The 21,483-nt window shown below is 48.0% G+C and overlaps 1 protein-coding gene across 1 annotated transcript in view; it reads right to left on the reverse strand.

The window, feature by feature from the left end:
- FHAD1 (forkhead associated phosphopeptide binding domain 1) overlaps positions 1-21,483 on the reverse strand; it is a 133,082-nt gene that overhangs the window by 42,269 nt on the left and 69,330 nt on the right. The window contains 7 exon segments of the mRNA XM_081255905.1: positions 500-652; positions 2,265-2,335; positions 13,370-13,565; positions 14,419-14,571; positions 15,601-15,624; positions 15,628-15,684; positions 18,408-18,515. Coding sequence (XP_081112031.1) covers positions 500-652; positions 2,265-2,335; positions 13,370-13,565; positions 14,419-14,571; positions 15,601-15,624; positions 15,628-15,684; positions 18,408-18,515 — 762 coding nt within the window.

Below are 21,483 nucleotides of genomic sequence, written 5' to 3' on the forward strand. Positions count from 1 at the left end.
TCTGCATTTTAACAACATCCCCATATGATCCGTGGACACCTTTGAGTTGAGAGGCGCCGCTGTAAAGTATCCTCTAAGTGGCTGGTTTCCGGAAAAGTAAGTAGCCGTTTTGGCCATGTGTTTCCCCTGATATGCATGAAGAGAAAGCAAAAGACTGAAACACTATTGGTTGGTCTTGCACACACTTAGACACAAACCAAGACCCGCAGTAACGACTGGGACTTGTATCAATAAAATCAGCTGCGGTATATAAACAAAGTACCATTTCTAGACATTTCAGTAACCTTGCCTCTTCAAGTTGATCTTCAAGTTGATCTCTGAGTTTTAGGATTCAAGCTTCATGTTAATTCCTCCTACATCATTCACCCTCTTTAATTAATTTAGTTCCCAACAAGGAGTTGCTGAGATTTCTCCATCTAAGTACACACCCTCTGTTTCTCATAGGAAAGCCCATTTCATCAGTTTCCAGTAGTAAAGAGAAGGACGGGGACCACATTACCGATTTCTCTTCCATTAGCCGCTTGACTCTGGCTTTCAGCTTCTCCTCTTGCTGTAGCCTTTCCTCGGTCAGCTTCTCTTTCTCTGCCAGATGCTGCCGTAACTCTTCTTGCAGCAAATACTGCTGAGTTTCCCGAGAACTGTTGATCTTCATCTGAAATGAGGGGAAGGGGAACTGCAGCTGATGGGGGACAGGACTAATGCAGGAGTCATTTCCACTTCCTTTGGGGGTGGGACAAAGGTTCACGAAACTTTCTTCAAAACACAGAAAAATGATGCTTAGCTTAGTAACTAATAGCGAAGTAGTAGAGCATCGTGGTTAAGAGCTCGGACTCCAGATCTAGATAGAATCTCAGCTCTAGTTCTTTCTAGACACTTCTTTGTATAGAAAATGAGGTTAATACTAGTATCTACCTCTTAGAGTTGTAAGAATGAGATAATGATGGAAAGCTTTTAGCACAGCGTTTAGCACATAGTAGGTGCTCAGTAAATGGTAGCTAGACTTATTTGTTATTATTTGCTGAGTGTAAGAGAAAAAGCAGTGAGCTAGGGCTAGAAGGCCTGAGCTTTTGTCTTGATGCTTCCACCAACTAGCTGTGTGACGTTGAAAGAGTCACCTAGCTTCTGAATGTCATTGTCCATCTCTGTAAAATAAGGAGAATGGACGAGATCAGGGGTTGGCAAACTACTGTCTGCAGGCCAAATATGGGCCACTGCCCATTTTTATAAATAAAATTTTATTGGAACAGAGCATGCCTGTCACTCCCATTCATTTACGTATGTCTATGGCTGCCTTTGCTCTACAACAGCTGGTCAGATAAGTGTGGCAGAGGCTGTATGTCCTGCAAAGCCTAAAATATTTACCTTCTGGCCCTTTACAGAAGAAGTTTGCTGACCCCTGGACTAGACGGTCTTTGGGGTTGATCGTAATGGTGGTCCCAATATTTCACCCTTCCTCTATTCATATCTTTGGCTCTGTAACTTGCAGTGCCCACCCATGTCCTGCCCCCTGACACTGAACTCAGTCATGTGACTGGCTCTGGCCAATGGGATGTTGGCTGACATAACACAAGCAGGGAATTGAAAAGCACTCCATGATTGGGCCTGCTTTCTCTTCCCGATTTCTGCTTCCTCTGCTAGCGCCACGAGAACGTGCCCAGGCCAGCCTGCTGGAGGATCAGAGACACGTGGAACACGTGGAACAGAGCACAGCTGCTCCAGCTGAGGCCAGCCTATATCGACCAAGGTCCGGCCAACACCCAGGCACGTGAGCAAGCCCATCCAAGACCAGCGGACCCACCTAGCGGCTGGCCCCAGATGTGTGATCAGTAGACAATAACTGTGGAACACTGCTAAAAGTGTTATGGTTGTTTATTATACAGTATTAATACGGCAGTAGCTACCAGCGAGATACAATCCCTAGGGATAATTTTGCCTCTAAAATGTTGACATTATGTAACTTTTGGTAATTCTGCTGCCTATACTGTGGCTAGCTACACTTCTTCCACTGCATTTAATAAACAATTGTAAAGATCTGATGGCATTTCATTTTTTCTGCTTTTTGACAGAGGAAAACAAGCCTCCTTGCCCTCCTGGGAGATCTCAGCCACCCTGTGTGAAGCATTTCGTGTGCAAATGGAGGTATCATTTCACCTTTTGGAGGATGTGTGCTGACTACCTAACAGAGGAGAAACAGAGTTCAAATGCTTAGGGCTAGGTGAATTCTAAGGAGGAGCTGAAATGAACTTTTGAAGTTCAAAGGTTACCTGAAGTTCCTGGGTCCGGCTTGTAATTTTTTTATAATGTTCCAGAAGGTATTTCAGATACAAAGACAATCCTTAAAGAGAGAAGCAACAAGAAGGTAAGTATTGGGCTTCCCTGGTGGCGCAGTGGTTGAGAGTCCGCCTGCCGATGCAGGGGACACGGGTTCGTGCCCCTATCCCGGAAGATCCCACATGCCGCGCAGCGGCTGGGCCCGCGAGCCATGGCCGCGGAGCCTGTGTGTCCGGAGCCTGTGCTCCGCAACGGGAGAGGCCACAGCAGTGAGAGGCCCGCGTACAGCAAAAAAAAAAAAAAAAAAAAAAAAAGAAGGTAAGTATCAATTCAATTCACTTCCTTTGCTCTCTGAATAATGTCTTCACAGAGCTGGCCGACAGGTGGGTGAGGGTGACGCTGCCCTCCCATCAAGGAAACGGGAGTTGCCATCCACCTTGTGTTTTTAAAATTGTTGATCAGCTTCAGTTGGGCTCAAATCCAAGTTTCTTTTTGTGGGTGGACAATAAAAACCATCTGCAGAGCTCCTACCGACTAAGTGTCTCCCGTGTGCAGCACTGTGAGCTGAGCAGGGGATGATAGGAAGCCATTCAGTGTGACAGACAAGGTCTAAATGCCTGGGAGGAAACAGGCAGGGACTCCAGGTGGCGTGGAAATGATGGCTGGAGGAGTGGGGACGTGTGAGGGTCCCAGGGGAGGCGCCATCACTCACCTGGAGTGATCACTGCTTGGCTGAGGCCCCACTGGGCGTGGGCACGCGTGGGTATGCAGAGTTGGAGGGGATGGCGTGTCAGAATGGAAGAGGTGGTTGGGTGAATGATGCCTCCCCCCCAAAGATGTCTGGGTCCTAATCCCTAGAGCCTATGAACATTACCTGACAGGGCAGAAGGACCTTTGCAGATGTGATGAAGGTAAGGATCTTGAGATGCGGGCTTATCCTGGATTAGCTGGGGGGACCCACTATAGGCGCATGGGTTCTTACAAGAAGCAGACACAGGGAGTCTGACTACAGACAGACAGAGACGGTGACGTGCCAGGAGCAGAGAGTTGAAGGCGCTCCTCTGCCGTGAGCCAAGGAAAGCGGGGAAGTCTTATTTCCTCGCCTTTTCCAGTCTAGAGACTAGAAAAGGCGAGGAAACGGATTCTTTCCTAGAGCCTCCAGAAGGAACCAGCCCCTTGCCTTTACCTTAGCGAAACTGATTTTGGACCTTTGGCCTCCAGAACTGTAAAAGAATAAATACGAGTTGTGTTAAGCCCCTAAGTTTGTGGTAATTTGTTAGAACAGCCATAGGAAACTAATATGGGGGGTGAAGGCAGGAGGTAGGATGAGAGGTGGGGAAATGCAGTGCATGTTCTGGAAGAGCTTAATTGGGGTAGAGCAGATGATGGGGGAGGGGAGGAGTAGAGGGAAGAGTCGGGATGGAAAGCTGAGCTCAGTTTGTGGCCAGCCTAGAAGAGTAGCCTAAAGAGTATAAACTTGATTTAAACATCACTGAAATGTCACGAGTGTGACCTGTGTGCCCGGCCCTCTGCCAAGCAAGCAACGCATCACCCCACTGTACTGTCCCGCCATCGCCTCCTTTTACACACGAGGCAGTCGGGCTCTGAGACCTGTGGCTGCCGGACGCCACACAGCTGGCAAATGGCTGAGCCAGGGCTTGGGATCACAGTGGTGTGACTCCAGGGTCTGAGTCACTGCTATTTCAGCTTCTGATGGAGCAGTGAGTTGGCTTAATGAAGGGTGATTTTTTTTTTCAGAAAAATAACCGGGATGTATCAGAGACGAAGGGGCCAGCAGCATTTCTCAACTGCAGCATCTCGACGTGTTGGGCTGGACAGTCCTCGTTGTGGGAGCCGTCCTGGGCACCGTAGGACGTTGAGCAGCATCCCTGGCCTCCACCTACTGGCTGCCAGGAGCATCACCCACCCAAGCTGTAATTATCAAAGATGAGAGGGTTTCAAGAAAGCAAACCGAGAGGGTTGGGTAGGCCAGAGAGAACATGGCGGGGGGAGGAAGCTGGGGCTTCAGTGCAGGGGGGGCCACGTCAGTTGCCAAAGAGGCAAAGACAATGTGGGAAGTTGGTGGTGAGCACACAGGGTGTAATGCATTTCAAGGTCGTAGTGGGACAGGAGTACAAGCAGTAGAAAAGGAGCTAAAGAAGCAGTGGTCCCAGTGAAGATACACCAGCTTAAAGCGCATGTTTGATGACGAAGGAGAAAGATGGAGTGGGAGGCTGGAGACACTGAAGAAGGAGGTCGTGATTCAGGAGCTTGTGCACAAGGTGGTCTGGGAGGGAGAGAGAAGGGGAGACTCAGGGAGGGAAGAGCTGCATTTGGAAAGAGAACGTAGTGAGGGAAGATGGAGGGAAAGGAGGAAAGATGGGTGTGGAGAGAGACAGGAGGGGAGCTGAACCGGCTCGTGCCTGGGCCCTTGACCTCTGACAATGCCACTTGCTGAGAATTTCCAGCTTGGAAGAGTGAGAATAATAATATTATAATAATAGCTATTCAGTATTAACCACTTGTCGTGTGCCAGGCACCATGCTAGGAGTTTAACACGTGATATTTTCTGATCATTACAAACAGCCCAGCAAGGAAATTGTGTTTGCATTTATAGGTGAGACACAGATGCTCAGCAAGGTTAAGCTATGGAGCTGGTAAGCAGTAGGATCAGAATTCAGACCTAGGTCTGTCATTCTCTTTTCAGAGAGACTAGAGGCTGGAGAGTGAAGGGCTGGGCTGGCTGATGTGAAGGGTGGGTGAGGAGAGGGGCGCTGGGCGGATCCCGAGATGGCAGAGATGGGTGATGCGGACTTGGGCTGTTGGAAAGAGGGATTTTCTTCTTTGGGAGAAGAAGCAATTCTTGATTATAGTTCTGGTTACAAAAGTTACACATGCCTGTTACACAAATCCAAACGGGCAGAAACCCATAAAGTGGAAAGTGTCCCCCCGCTGTATCTTCAGTGGCTGGCACACAGTAGGGCTGCAATAAATAGTTGTTGAACGACTGAGTGAAAGTCAAGGCTCACGCAGTCTCATCATGCTGGGATAATACTCTCAACACTTTTATGTCTTTTCCTCCAGATTTCTCCTGTGGTCGGACATTGGCATTTGAAAAAAAAAAAAGAAAAAAAAGGGGAGAACACTGTGCATATTGTATTACAACTTTCTATTTTTTTCACATAAAAATACTGCGTATCTTGGATATCTGAGAAAGAGCGATTTTCTGTGTATGCAGGGAATCCTTTTATTTGCAACAAAGTCTTGCAGAAATAGACACAATCAACTGAGCTTGCAAAGATAAATGTAAAAAGTCCTTTCTTTCCCTTATCAAAAGAAGCTGAGAAACCAGGCAGGACGAGAGGGGAGCTAACTTTTAAGGTCCTCCTTAGATGTTTCCTGTCTTCCAGTGGGACCACACAGTAACCCTTCACCAATCAGATTTTTTTTTTTTAGGTCACAGCTTTTTAGTTTTTTTTCATTTAATTTTATTTTTTTTGCGTTACAAGGGCCTCTCACTGTTGTGGCCTCTCCCGTTGCGGAGCACAGGCTCCGGACGCTCAGGCTCAGCGGCCATGGCTCACGGGCCCAGCCGCTCCGCAGCATGTGGGATCTTCCCGGACCAGGGCACGAACCCGTGTCCCCTGCATCGACAGGCGGACTCCCAACCACTGCGCCACCAGGGAGGCCCCAGCTTTTTTATTTTTTAATTGAGATATAGTCGATGTAAAATATTGTATGTTTCAGGTGTACAACATAGTGATTCACAATTTTTAAAGGTTATATTCCATTTATAGTTATTATAAAATATTGGCTATATTCCCTGTGCTGTAAAATATATCATTGTAGCTTATTTATTTTATACATAGTAGTTTGTACCTCTTTTGTTTTAAATTGGAGTATAGTTGCTTTACGATGTTGTGTTAGTTTCTACTGTACAGCAAAGTGAATCAGCTGTATGTATTCATATATCCCCTCTTTTTTGAATTTCCTTCCCATTCCGGTCACAAAAATATGGAACACTTCAGGAATTTCCATGTCATCCTTGCACAGGGGCCAGGTTAATCTTCTCTGTATTGTTCCAATTTTAGTATATGTGCTGCTGAAGTGAGCACAGTAGTTTGTTCCTCTTATTTCCCTACCTCTAACTTGTCCCTCCCCCTTTCCTACTCCCCACTGGTAACCACTAGTTTGTTTTCTATATCTGTGAGTCTATTTCTTTTTTTGTTATATTCACTAGTTTTATTTTTTAGATTCCACATAAAAGTCATATCATACAGTATTTGTCTTTCTCTGTCTGACTTATTTCACTAAGCATAGTACCCTCCAAGTCCATCCATGTTGCTGCAAATGGCAAAATTGCATTCTTTTTTATGGCTGAGTAGTATTCCACTGCATCTATCTATCTATATAGATATAGATATAGATATAGATATATAGATATAGATATATCTATATCACATCTATTTTTGGGGTGGGGGCCACACCATGCAGCTTGTGGGATTTTAGTTCCCCAACCAGGGACTGAACCTGGGCCATAGCAGAGAAAGCGTCAACTCCTATCCACTGGACCGCCAGGGAATTCCCTACTGCATCTCCTTTATCCACTCATCTGTTGATGGGCACGTAGGTTGCTTTCAGGTCTTGGCTATCGTAAATAATGCTGCTATGAACATTGGGGTGCATGTATCTTTTTGAATTAGTGTTTTTCATTTTGGGGGAATAAATACCCAGGAGTGGAATTGCTGGATCATATGGTAGTTCTATTTTTAGTGTTTTGAGAAACCTTCAAACTCTTTTCCGTAGTGGCCACACCAATTTACATTCCCACCAACAGTGTACAAGGGTTCCCTTTTCTCCATATCCTCGCCAACACTTGTTATTTGTGTTCTTTTTGGTGATGGCCATTCTGACAGGTGCTAGGTGATATTTTAACCAATCAGATCTTTAGTAGTGACCCCAATCTCCTGGGCTGCTCATGACATGATCCAACAATAGTTACTCAACCTGGATTTCCCTGAGGGATTTACTCCAGGATTTTACAGACCTAGGTGGTTACGTGCGTTTTATCCCTTAGGACAATATTTTAAAAGGCAGGTAGTATGGTGGTTCAGAGCAGGGGCTTTGAAGTCAGAGGGACCTGGATGGAGTCCCAGCTTTACCACTCGGCAGCTAGGAAATGCAGCCCATTGTCAAGAGCCGAGGAAGAAGGCCTGGGAAGAGAACTGAGTGCTCACGGCTAAGAAAATCTGACTAGCTGTCAAATAGAGATGCGGCAGGGGTCGCTGGTAAAGGCACCTCGGCGTGAGTAAATCAAGCTGCCCTGCTTGTGCGCATACCCATCTGCTTGCTATCCACATTTAGTTCACATTAAATCAACAAGTATTCAAGGCTGATGCGGATGGCAGCTACCGTTTACTAAGGCTTATGTGTGACCCCATGATTTGGGTACCACGTCGTTTAATCCTCACAACTACCTGGTGAGACCTTAACCCCATTTTATAACCAAGTAAACAGAGGCACACAGAAGTTGAGACCTGCTCACACAATGAGTAAGCGCACACTTGAGAGTCAAACCCCAGCAGCTGGTCTCCAAAGCCTGAACTCAGAATCATTCGCTCTAATGCAAATGGGGCTTTGCTGGGGCGAGGCCCGCGGCGCACATCCGACATCCTTCACTCCAGGGAATGAAACTCTCAGGTTTGTCTCTGTTCAAGTTAACGACAGAACCTGTCCTCTAGGAACTGGGCATGTACCTGGTACCCCTCTGGATCTTTGGAGGGCATGTGGGGTCACAGAAAAAACACAAGTGCTAGGATCACAACGACCTCAGTTTTGAGTCCTGACCCTACCACGTACCAGCTGTGTGACTTTGAGCAAGTTTCTTAATGTTATTGATACTCAGTTTCCTTACTTGCAAAATAAAGACGACAATAGTACCTGGCTCATTGGGCTGTTGGAAGATGAACGTACACAGTACATGTAAAACAACTAACACAGTGACAAGTACCCAGGAGGAGTTAAACAAACCATGGTTCCTACCCTCCTCTTAGGAACTGTGAACACAGAAGGCTCTTAGGACTGTTTGTGTATGGTGATGAGTGACTGGGGGATCCCCTGCTGGCCTCAGTAATGAGAAGTACCTTGAATCACTTATCATGGTGGACTAACACATAAAAAGTTTTTGAGCCAGTTTCTTTTTTCTTTTTTTTTTTTTTCGGTACGTGGGCCTCTCACTGTTGTGGCCTCTCCTGTTGCGGAGCACAGGCTCCGGACGCGCAGGCTCAGCGGCCATGGCTCACGGGCCCAGCCGCTCCGTGGCATGTGGGATCTTCCCGGACTGGAGCACGAACCCGTGTCCCCTGCATTGGCAGGCGGACTCTCAACCACTGTGCCACCAGGGAAGCCCCTGATGGCTTAATTTTGCAACCCATGTTTCTTTACGGTAATGTATGACTAGATTTAGAGACAGAGACTTCAGTGACTCCTGAAGCCTGGGGAGGGGACAGTGCACACATTGCTTGGCCCCGCTATTACTAGGATAGAGATCGTGGTCTTTCCTTGTTTTAGTTCTGATTTTGAAGAACAGCTAGAACTGTGGACCACATCTCTCCTGGTTTCATGCACACTCAGACTCTGCCATGATTACAACAACAGTAATACAGGGGTTGGGGAGGGGCTGGGTTGCTGGGAGAAATGCAGCCCCCCTCTTCTCTATGCTATCTGTGAAGGGCAGGCAGTTACAGAAAAGTTAATCTTGATTTTGCCTTTCTTTTTAAAGACGTTTAAAAGAAATTCACACCACCTTCTGGATTACCTTAGAGATATCCTGGCTGGGGTTGTTTAATCACTGGAGTTGAAAATCACTCCTCTATTCTCATTCATTATTGTAAGAATGTCAAGTTTGTGCAGCCTCTCTGGAGAGCGCTTTGGCAAGAAGTATCAACGATAAATGTTGGAGTTTCCCAGGTGTGGCCCTGGGCTCTCCCCTCTCATTCAATACTTTCTTCCTAGTGATACCATTCACACGTATGGCTTTAATCACCATCCATCCATCCACCCGTCCATCCATCCCATCTGACTAAGCACCCGCTATGTGGCACATGTTCTTCTGGGTTCCAGGGCCACATCACTGATACGGTTGGATATCCAGGGTGACAGCTGCGTCCTTGGCACCTCACTTTGGATGCCTACAGGCACCTCACACTCATCTTCCCCCTCAAACCTGGTCCTCCTGTGGCATTCCTTACTCTGGATTTTAGTGAAGGAACCACATCTGTACTTTTAACACAAGCCAGAAACCTGGAGATCTGTAGCCCCCTTTCTCTCCATCACTTCCCTTCTAGCCATATCTAACTCCATCACTGAGGCCTTCTGATTCATCTCTTAAATGCCCCTGGAATCTTCTCTCTTGCTCCGTCCCCTTCATTGCCACAGTGAGGGCCACCATTGTGTCTTGTGACAGCCTCCTAACTGCTCTCCCGGGGTTCTGTGCTGGCCACCTTCCTGTACTTTTTCCACTCGTGGCCAAGATGACTGTCTCCAAATGCAAGCCTGTTCCATCAGTTCCTTACTTAAAACCTTTTGTGGGCTTCTCTCTGCTCTCAGATTAAAGCAGAGCTTCTTACCAGGGCTCTGCAAGCCCCTGGCCACACCATGATACAGCCCCTGCGGACCTCCTTCACCAGTCCCTGCCCTCCACCTCCATTTCTTTTAGCCCCTTGAGTTTTCCATGCTTCCTGCGATCCCACCACGCTGCTCCCTCACCCCAGAATGCCCTCCCCTCCCCTCTTTGGCAAATAACTCCTATGCATCCTACAGGTGCCCTGCCGTCCCTGACCAGGTCAGAGCCCTGCACTTCTCCTTCAAAGCAACTGTCACGATTAAAGTTTTACATGTGAGTGATTTTTCAGTTAATGCCCCACCCTTATTCCTCCCTGAGACCGTAAGATCTACAAGCACAGGGAGAGTGCCTGTTAGCTCCCCAGTATTTTATTATGAAAGATTTCAAATGTACAGCAAAGAGGGAGGAATTTTACAGCCAACATCCATATACCCCATAACCTGGATTCTACCTGTTTCTGACCCCATTATATCTCCATCCTGCACTGTGTCTGGTATCTAGGAGGCCTGCAATAAATCTTTGTTGAATGAAAGTGGTTCATATCCTTCCACATCTAGGATGATAAAGATAAGATGAACAGGTATGTGTGAATAATATTTATGTCAGCCTCATCTATTAAGTGTGAAAAACTTGAAGCAACTTAAATGCCCATGATAGAGGACTGGCTAAATAAATTATGGTACATCCTACAGAATGGGATTCCTTGCCATCAGTGACAGCGATGATGTAGACCTGTGTGTATTGACATGGAAGGGTGTTCCTGATGTACTGTTAGGAACGAAACTAAAGGAAATTGGATATAAAATGACATTATTCTTTTGTAAAGTTAAAAAATCAATACATGTATATAGGTAGGGCCTATTTTATGCCAGGTACTATTCTAAGTACTTTACATATATCAATGCATTTTAATCCTCACAAAAATCCTAAGGGGTGAGTATTCCCTATTATCCCCATTTTACAGGTAAAGAAACAGGCACAGACAGGGGAAGTAACTTGCCTAGAATCACACAGCTCTTTCCATGGGAAAATGCCCTGGAAGTTCCATACAAAATATAATAGTAGTGACGATACCAAACGCTAGCGAGGACGTGAAGCAACAGGAAGTCTCAATCATTGTTGGCGGGAATGCAAAACAGTCACTTTGGAAAAGAGTTTTGTGGTTTTCTTAAAAACTCAACGTACTCTAGGGACTTCCCTGGTGGCGTAGTGGTTAAGAATCCGCCTGCCAATGCAAGGGACACAGGTCTGGGAAGATCCCACATGCCACGGAGCAACTAAGCCCCTGTGCCACAACTACTGAGCCTGTGCTCTAGAGCCCGTGAGCCACAACTACTGAGCCCGCGTGCCACAACTACTGAAGCCTGCGCGCCTAGAGCCCATGCAATGCAACAAGAGAAGCCACTGCAATGAGAAGCCTGTGCACCACAAGGAAGAGTAGCCCCCGCTTGCGGCAACTAGAGAAAGGCCGTGCGCAGCAATGAAGACCCAACGCAGCCAAAAATAAATAAAATAAAATAAAATAATTAAAAAAAAAAACCTAAATGTACTCTAACCACACGATTCAGCAACCGCGCCCTTGGTATTTACTCAAAGGAGTTGAAAACATGTCCACACAAAACCCTGCACGTGGACGTTTATGGCAGCTTTATTCATAACTGCCAAAACTTGGAAGCCACCAGGATGTCCTTCAGTAGGTGAATGGATAATGGAATATTATTTGGCACTTAAAAAAATAAAAAAGAGCTATCAAGCCATGAAAAGACTTGGAGGAAACGAAAATGCATATTACTAAATAAAAGAAACTAATCTGAAAAGTTGTATGATTCCAACTACATGATATCCTGGAAAAGGCAAAAACTATGGCGATGGTAAAAAGATCTGTGGTTGCCAGGGGCTGCGGGGGGGCTGGGAGGGAGCACAGAGGATTTTCAGGGCAGTGAAACTATTCTTTTTTTTGGATAGGTTCTTTTATTTGGAATAAAAACGTCCAGTTTTGAAAAGAAAAGAAGTTTTCTTAAAAACGTAAGTCCTCAAACCACAGGTTTCCCCATGACGAGTTGAATTCCTGAACACTGCAGAGGGATTACTGGAGATGTTGATTACTTAAGGCACTAATAGGAAGGCACTGAAGAACAGCAGGGCCAGGCTTCAATCAGACAAACGTGCGCTGCCCTGGAGGAATTGCATAGGCTGGCTTTGAAGTTGGCTTCTCCTGTGCTTCTTTTTGTTTTGTTAAACTTGTAGCTTTACTTTCCTCAATTTCTAGAATATCAGTTTCTAGATATTCTGGTTTATGGGTTATCATCATTTTGCTTTATTACCACGTCCCTGATCTGTAACTTCACCCACCCCACTTCCCCTCTATGGACTCCACAGGTGGCTTTTAATGAATTCTCTGTACTTTCTGTTACTATGTAGTTACAGAGTGACCTGAGAAGTGAAACTCATAAATCGAGTTGACCTAATACCAGGGCTTTGTGCACAGAATCCACCAATCTGCTCAGAGATGGCCTGATCTGAACCACATCCCCCACCGTGCTCCCTGGCTTCTGCTTATGGCAGTAGATTTGGGATCAAAGGCACCTTCAGGACTGGACCATCTTCCCGGTGGAGCATCATGATTTACAGGGCCTCTGGGTCCTCCCTGGGGTTGGCCTCATTATTGGTGGACCTGCTGGTTTCAGGACTTAATGAAGCTCAGCTTGTTGATGTCTCATCGCAGAAAGAATTCAGTGAGAGACAAAGTGATAGGTAAGACGTGGACTTATTTAGAGAGAAACACACTCCACAGACAGGGCGTGGGCCATCTCAGAAGGCGAGAAAGGCCAGGGCAGTGAAACGATTCTGTATGATATTATAATGGTGGATACATGTCATCACACATTTGTCCAAGCCCAAACCCATAGGATGTACAACACCAAGAGTGACCCCTATACAGCACTGTAAATCAACTACACTCCAATAAAATTAAAATTAAAAAAAAGAGTGAACCCTAATGTAAACCATGGACTTTGGGTGATTAGGATGCGTCAATGTAGGTTCATCAGTTCTAACAACTGTACCTCTCTGGTGCTGATGCTGATAAATGGGGGAGGCTGTGTATGAGTGGGGACAGGGGGTACCTGGGAAATCTCTGTATCATCCTCTCAATTTTGCCATGAACATAAAACTGCTCTGAAAAACGTCTCTGCTCTCTATATGTATATATAGGGTTACTTCTGAGAGAGAAGATTGAGCATAATTTCGATTTTTCCTTTTGCCTCTGTCACGTCTCCTTTTTCTCCAGTAATCACGTCTCACTTGTGTACTTTTTTCAGGAACGCTGCTTCTCAAGTGGTGAAGCAAAGTGAAGTCTGGAGAAGGGAACACTTGGCCACATACCTAAGAAGCCTCCCTCAACAGATGTCCCATCGTGATCAGATTCAACGCAATATTTCAGTCATGTAACTATGTGAGAAGAGTTTCAATCACCTTTGTCGGAGCTGGAGAACTGGATCGCCACCTCGTGGAGGAGATGCTCCGTTTCCTCCAGCCAGGACAGTGACAGGCGCAAGATGTCCAGCGCCACCTTCTGGAGCCCTGAGACAGGTGGGCTCACCTGCAGGTGCTGCAGGAGGTCGACCTCCTTCTTCAGGTCATTGCTACAGCAAGACATTGTCATGCACGCCTGGAAAGAGATGAGGTCATGAGGAGTCCGGGCACCATCGCCAGAAATAGCACCTGACGGTTGTGACCCGCACAGAGCAGTGTTCTTGACGTGCCCGTGAAGCAGGCAGAGCCGTATGTTGGCCGCCCTGTGACGGCCCAGTTCTACTTCCCTTTTTTGGGGGGCGGAAGGAAGGAGGCAGCTTTTATTTCATGTGCACTCTAATTGGGACTCTGGATGGTCAAAGAGACCCTTTGTCTAGGTATAGGCAATTCCAAAGTCAAATTGCCAAGGACGATTTGGCTGAAAGGGGAAGCAAATTTGGCTACGGAATTCCTGCTGAGATCAACACACAAGCTGGTCATAAAGTGCGGTTTCCTGACTTGAAAGAGTGCTGACAAGCCAACATTTGCCCAGACTCCCGAAATAGTAGCTGCATATTTCCAGAGAAAGCAGAAGCAGCTGCCTGATGTGATAAGCTGGATCCCTGCGTGGGGGCCATGAAGTGGGGGCTCTGCCAGACCCTCTGGTCCCGTAAGGGTAAGAGCAGCCTTCCACTGCTGGGACAGAAAAGAAAACTGCAAATAAAGAGCAGAATGTTTCTTTGGTTTCTCTGGAAATAACACGGGGCTGTTTTTTTTTCCCCCGGGGTCTGGGGCCTCCCAAAGGCAGTACTTGGAGTGTGTCGGGCAGCTTTTCCTTGGCCACACCAAGTTCACCTGGGAGGCATTTCTGGAGGTCCTTTGTTTTCTGATCTCAAACAGATTTCTCCAACAAGAGAAAAGGTGGACTAAAAGCAGAGCTGGATAATTTCCTGAACAAGGAGCACAAAAATGAGACACAGGGGACATTTGAGGAATGGAGAAGGGGGCACCTGGCAACTGTCTAAGGATGTCTTCAGCTTCTTGATGTTCTGGGTGATTTCCTCCTGTTTGCAGCTGCTGAGCTGGGTCTCCTTCTGCAGGGTCCGCTTTTTCTGCCAAATGTTGATATTGTCCTCTGTGACCCTGGTGATCTTCTCTAGTAACTGGTGAGAAAAAGAAAAAAAGAAATTAAAAATGCAGCGTGGGGCTTCCCTGGTGGCACAGTGGTTGGGAGTCTGCCTGCCAATGCAGGGGACGCGGGTTCAAGCCCTGGCCTGGGAAGATCCCACATGCCGCGGAGCAACTGGGCCTGTGAGCCACAACTACTGAGCCTGCGCGTTGGAGCCTGTGCTCCGCAACAAGAGAGGCCGCCATAGTGAGAGGCCCGCGCACCGTGATGAAGGGTGGCCCCTGCTCGCCGCAAGTGGAGAAAGCCCTCAGACAGAAACGAAGACCCAACCAGCAAAAATAAATAAATCAATAAATTAAAATGCAGGGTGGCTCTGGGGGGAGGGGACCTGGAGGGCTTCAGCTTAAGCTCGGAGGAGCGAGGTCCTGGCGTGTTTTGGGGATGGCTCTGGAGGGTGGATATTGGCTCTGTCACCGGGGCATGTTTCCCAGGATCAGAGATGGTTTTTTAAGAGCCAAAGGCCTGTCATGTGGCCACGAGTGTGTTCTAGATTCTTCTGCATTCTGGGAGGGATTCATCACGCTGAGCCTGATGCTGTGGGCCCCTAAAAAGGAGGTCGTCCGAGAGAAGCCTGTGGTGTGATCTTGTGACCCGCGCGCTGACACCCAGGGTTGGAGAGGATAAACGGAAGGATAATAAGGCATTGTTACAGCCAGAGGCCCACCCTCACTGCCATCTGCCACTTCAGGAGGAACGAGCGAGCGAGGACGCACCGTCCATGCTGAGGCCGCCCCTTTCCTCGCGGGGCTAACGGAGGTTCACCGTGCGGGTCTGCTGACCAGACACAGTCCTGGGTGGTTTAATTTGATTTTCACAGAAACACTGCAAGGGAGTTTAACTGGCTTTTACTTTAAAAGCCAGGAAATCCCAGAAAATCAAAACAAATCTTTATGGTGTAGCAACAGTGTGAAAAATGTGTGCCACCAACAAAAAACAGGAACATATGCTCCCAGTGTCTGGAGCCCCGGGTCCCTGAAGGAGAAAGTGGGGAAGAGAGACGAGCCTGCTGATTGGAGTCGGGTTTGTCCTAGAACGGTTTCACGCGTCCGCAAGTGGCCTTGAGGACCTGACCTCTGAAAAGCTCCAGCTGCAGCACAAAGAAAGGGAAGGGGATGAGGTGAGTGGCGCAGCTGCAGCTGCAAGGCTGGGGGAGGCACTTCCATCGCTGGGTCTGGGAGAAATCGGTGAGAAGGCTCTGCACGCCTTTAGTGGTCATTATGGGTAATTAACACCTTCACCTCTCACCGGAAGGGGCAGTGCCCACACAAGAGAGGGGGACAGCAGGTTTTAATGACTTTTCAGGTGTGCCCGCCTAACCTAGCCGACGCACACGGTCAGCACACACACGTCTTGGGCTCTCGGAAGAGCCACTTGCTGTCTATTATCCAGTGGGAAGTCCAGGGCCAGGAGCGCTCTTCCGTAATTGCTACGTTGGCACCAGGCTGTGCGATAAACACTGAGGCTGCCAGCCCGGGTAACTCGTGTCATCAGCAAGGGCGCCTGGGGAGAGAAGGAGGAGCTGCCTGCTGCCGTTTTGTGCCTTAGACCTTGTGTCCTGAAGACGACGTCTCCTGTATTCCTCTCCAGGTCCCCGGAGCCTGGCGCAGTGCCTGGCACACAGCAGGAACTCAATAAACGTTCATCGAATGCTTATAACAGAAATATCTGTCAAGTCAGATGTTCAAAGTCCTCTCCTTCAGTTCAGCCAGTTTTTACTGAGTGCCTCCCTGATGCTGGTGTCTTCATATTACGGATGATGAAACATCGCAGTTAAATTAAATCAGGGCTTCTAGAATGACGAGTTCAAGATGCCCCAGGCTCATGAGACTTGAACGGCAAAGAAGCCCAAGTTTCTCTGGAAATTTACCAACGTGATGGCCCTTGGCCTGGGTTTTTGGCTCACTGGCCAAATGTGGTTATGAAAGGCTCTAAAACAGAGCCCTGAAGGACCACAAGGGCCACTGAATCAATGAGAACATCAACAGGTCCTAAGACACAGGAGTCTGCTGCACACCAGGGAGCTCTGGGAAGCTAAGTAGAGGAATTATGACTCTCCTAAGGACACCTCTGCAGTCATCCTGCCAGAAGCCAGCCGGGTGATTGGAGGGACTCTGGGTCGTCTGCTGGTTTCATGGCCAAGGGAGGGTCCTAGCTCGCGCGAGGAAGAGGTTATGTAGAGAGGGCCCTGTGGGCAATGGCCCTCGTTATCACCAGAGGCGCCCTACAGGACTGCTTGGTGGGGGTGGGGGTGGGGAGGGGCAGGTCCTGCTGGACGGTGGGCTGAGTCCTGTGGTCACTGGCCTGGGGAAGGGCAGGACCTCAGGCCGGGAGCGGGCTGTGGAGACAAGGGGGTGAAGCAGGAAGGCCCAGGCAGCGCAGAGAAGCCTCGTTCGTCCTTTCTCTCTTGAGTCTAGACCTGGAGGAATCTCAGTGTCTCTGAGGGTCTTCCTGGATGACCCCTGGCCAGAGCCACGACCAGGCGCTCGGCAAGTGGCGCAGATCATGCCCTCAAAGCGGGTGTGCGCCGTGGGTGCAGAGTGCCAGCAAGGTGAGGGGTAGCCCAGGTGCACGGAGGGAAGCCCAGGCTGGAGGGCTCTCTGCCTTGCTAAGGGGTCGGCACCCTGCAGGAGAAAGGACACCGGGGGTGATGGTGTGGAAGTTGGTTGAAGAGGCTTTCAAACCTGCCTGAGGGTCAGCATCGTCATTTAACTTGTGGGTGCCTCTGAAGTTCAGCGCGTGGGACAAATTCCGGTCACACTGATGGTTCAGGCTTGGATGCTACCAAACGCAAGGGCTTTGGGAGCTGGGCTGGGTGGGACGGAGAGCTCCTTTGAGGATCGTGGTTCTTAACCTTTTTTGGTGGTTTACAGATCCTTCTGAGCATCCAATGAGTGACAAGGTAGACTCACTCTCCCAGAAAAAGAAAAGCACAAACACATACACGTAAAACGTTCTTGGTCCCCCTGGAGCCATGGCTGCCAGGAGAGGATGCCTTGTGGAGGGGGTCCAAGATGGGCTGCCCTCGGTGGGCTGTGTTCTGGAGGGCCAGTGCCCCATCTTGGGTTCTCGTTTGCTCTCCCTTAGCCTTTGGTGAAGGCTCGTTTGCATGTTCTGGCCCTCATGTCTGTGCCACATGTCAGAGGAAGGGCCACTGGGCCATCTTGGGTCAGAGCCCTGGGAAATGGCCACCTCCATCTGGCATAAGCTGTGGTATTCTGTGTTTTACTTTATTAAGAAAAGTGGCAGGACTTCCCTGGCGCTCCAGTGGTGAAGATTCCACGCAGCCACTGCAGGGGGCACAGGTTCCATCCATGGTCGGGGAACTAAGATCCTGCAAGCCACACGGTTTGGCCAAACAAAACAAAACACACAAATAAACAAACAAACAGAAATGTGGCATTTCCCTGGGGACACTGACTGTAGCATCTGTTTGGGGGCCCAGAGTAAGAAAGATGGCTGTAAATGTCAGGACAAAAAATGTGAAGGTTAAAGTGCTAGAAACACCACCGGGGTCAAGAGCTCAAACCCTTCCCAAGAGGGAACCGCACAGCTGGTTCACTGGGGTGGGCCTTGAGCTGGGACTGGCTGCTTGGTCAGGGTCTCAGGCAACAGCAAACACTGGAGTGGGCAGCTTCCCAGAAGGAAAAGCCTCTTTAGTGAAATCCACGGGGACGCGGAAGCCGCACAAAACCCTGCCCCTGAGATAAGCAGGTGAACTAAGCCAGGCCGTCTTCCTCCTCATTCATCCCCGCCAGCCGCGGGATTCCGTGGAGAGCACGGGCCTGTGAAGGGGCTCTGCAGCACGCCTACCTGACCTACTGCCCTTTCCAAATTGGCTTTAATGAGGTTTTCTCTGTTCCTCATTTCTTGCAGCTGAAGCAATTTCCTTCTGGAATCCTCCCGAAGCTTCTCTTCAACCTGAAAGGATGATGAAATCGTGGGCTTGCTGCTAATGTGATCATCATGCCCTCTGGGGAAACTCTTCTGGGGGGGCTAATGGCAGTGAGGGAGTCCCTGAGGGGTAGGGACAGCTGCAGCCCAGCAGCAGGGGTCACAGGCATGCACAGGGTGGAGGCAAACTCACAGGGAGTTGCCCCCTACGGGAAAGGGCCGAGCTCTGCACCCGGGACTCAACTATGTTCTACCGCACACTCCCATCCCAGCTCGGTCCCTAACAAGCCGTACGACCCTGGGAAAGTTATTTCACTGCTCCGTGACTCAGTGTCCTCATCTGTCAAATGGGGATGATGATACTAGTATCACTGCATAGAGTTATTGTGGGGATTCAATGTTTGGAATAGTGCTTAAGGGCTCTGTGAGTGTGTTAAGTACTGTTGTAACCTATGAAAGGTGGACGGGAATGTCCGCCGTACAGTCTCTTTCTAATAACTCGTGATGGGTACTTGGAAATGTTATGATTGGGTTTATTATCATAACTGTTTGTCGTTACCACTTTGAGCACACTCACTGGTGGTAACCTCTCTGGAGGCTTGCTAAAGCAATGTCTATTAAGAATTGCAGCCTGCAAAGGAAGGCATTTAAAGTGGAGAAGCTTGCCTAGGTTTCCCCCCTTGCTTGGGTAACAGTCAACACATGGTAAGCTTGGGAGTGCTCCACGCTACCCTTGGCTGGCCAGTGTAGGCCTCGCAGCTGCTCAATTCTTGGATGCACCTGCTGAGCCCTGGGCCCTGGCACTAACAGGAAATGAGGCAAACTCTTGTAAATAAATGGAAAGTTTTTGTGCTGAAACAAATTCACAGGCTGTTTTTTTAGGGATCTGAAGAGGGGGATCACAGGGATGTAATAAAAGACCCAGAAAAGCCCTTTAAGAGCTTTCTTCTGAGTAGTGTGGTCCAGTGGAAGAGCCTCTACCCAGCTCCGTTACCTTGGAAAAGTCATCTAAGCTCTCTGGGCCTTAGTTTTCTCCCAGGTCTAAACATGTTCTGACTTCTATGTCAGCAGCCTTTTTCATGTGCTGCAAAGGCCAAGTCCAGCCTTGGACTCTGCCCCTGTCTGTGTTCTGCATGAACAGCCCCCGTTCCCAGCCCCAAGCCTCAGAGTCACCTTCAGCGGCCGCCCTGCTCCCTCTCTCACACTCGGGGGTCTCATGCCTGCCCTCCAGTCCCTCTCACATGCAAGCTGGACTGAGACAACTGGCCTCCTCGCCTCGAGTTTAGTTTCTTCCAGTGCAATCTTAACGGTACTGTGAGAGTTACCCAGCTGTAAGGCAGCTCTGTCCAACAGAACTTTCTGCAACGGTACAGGTACTCTGAGCGAGGCTGTGTTGTCTAATACGGCAGCCACCAGCCACATCTGGGGATCGAGCACTCGAAATGGGGCTGGTGTGACGGAGGAACTGAACTAAAAATTTTGTTTAATTTTCATTAATTTCAGTGTAAACAGTAGCATGTGGCTGTTTGCTATGCCAGGGTCACTGAAGTCAGACGAACCTGGAGTCAGACAAAACCGACTGTGCCATTGGGCTAGTTACTTTACTAGTAACTAGTAGCCTTGACTTTCTCATCTGTAAAATGGAGAGGATGATTTCTAGATCACAGCGCTGTTGTGAAGATGAAGAGATGAAAAGTTCAGGGTAACGCCTAGTACGTGAGAAATTGTAACTATCATTTTCACCCTAATTACTGTCCACGAATGTCATTGCATCAGTCACTTGTTCAGGAGGCTTAGTAGCTCCCCACTGCCTGTGTGGTACAGAGCCCAAGCGCCTGAACTAAGGCAAAACACCAAGCCAGAGATTCAAGAAGCCCCTACGAACTCTGAACGAGGTAAATAAAACTGAATCCACACCTAGATAAACCATAATAAAACTGCTGGAAATCAAGGGAAACGACAATCTTAAAAGCAACCAGAGAAAAAGACAGATTATGCAAAGGTACAACAGTTAGGCTTACAGATGACTTCTAAATAGAAATAATAGGAGCCACAAGACAATAGTGACATATCTAATGCTGTATCTAATGTGCTGAAAGAAAAGAGTTGCCATTGTAGAATTCAATATGCAGTCAAATGTGTTTTAAGAATGAAGGTTAAATATACATCTCCAGACAGACACACAGGCACATTTGAGAATTTGTCATCAGCAGAGCCACAATGAGGGAAAACATTAAAGGCTATTCTTCAGACACAAGAAAAATGAACCCAGGTGGGTGATCAGAGATGCAGAAAAGACAAGCAACAGTAAGGGTAATGTGTGGATATGATACTGACTATAGAAAAACACTAATAATGTCTTGTGGGGTTTTAAGTATGAAGAGGAGTTTAGAAAATGACAGCAATGGCTTATAAATCTGGAGGGGGTAAGTGAAGTTAAGGTGTTTGAAACTCATTGCACTGTCAAGGAGAAGGGCATAATTATCAACTACTATTGCCTCTTGGTAAGTTAAGAATGCAGGGCTTCCCTGGTGGCGCAGTGGTTGAGAGTCCGCCTGCCGATGCATGGGACATGGGTTCGTGTCCCGGTCCAGGAGGATCCCACATGCCGCAGAGTGGCTGGGCCTGTGAGCCATGGCCACTGAGCCTGTGCGTCCGGAGCCTGTGCTCCGCAACGGAAGAGGCCATAAAAGTGAGAGGCCCGCGTACCGCAAAAAAAAAAAAAAAAAAAAAAAAGAATGCACATTACAGTCTTCAGGATGACTACTAAGAGAATAGTAGAAGAGTGAAAAACTTAATTAATGTGTGATTTTGGTGAGTCAAGGATGAATGCTATTGTCTTACTATTACTAAAAGAATAGTAAAAAAGTGAAATATTTCCAAGCTAATAGAGGGGGAAAGTGGAATGAGAGAAAACCATCCACTCAGAAGGAGGCAAGAAAGGAGAGAAAAAGGAACATACCACAGATGGTACATCTGGTATTGAGCAAGAAGG

Source organism: Mesoplodon bidens (genome assembly GCF_964165515.1).
Source record: "Mesoplodon bidens genome assembly, chromosome: 2".
Lineage (NCBI taxonomy): Eukaryota > Metazoa > Chordata > Mammalia > Artiodactyla > Ziphiidae > Mesoplodon > Mesoplodon bidens.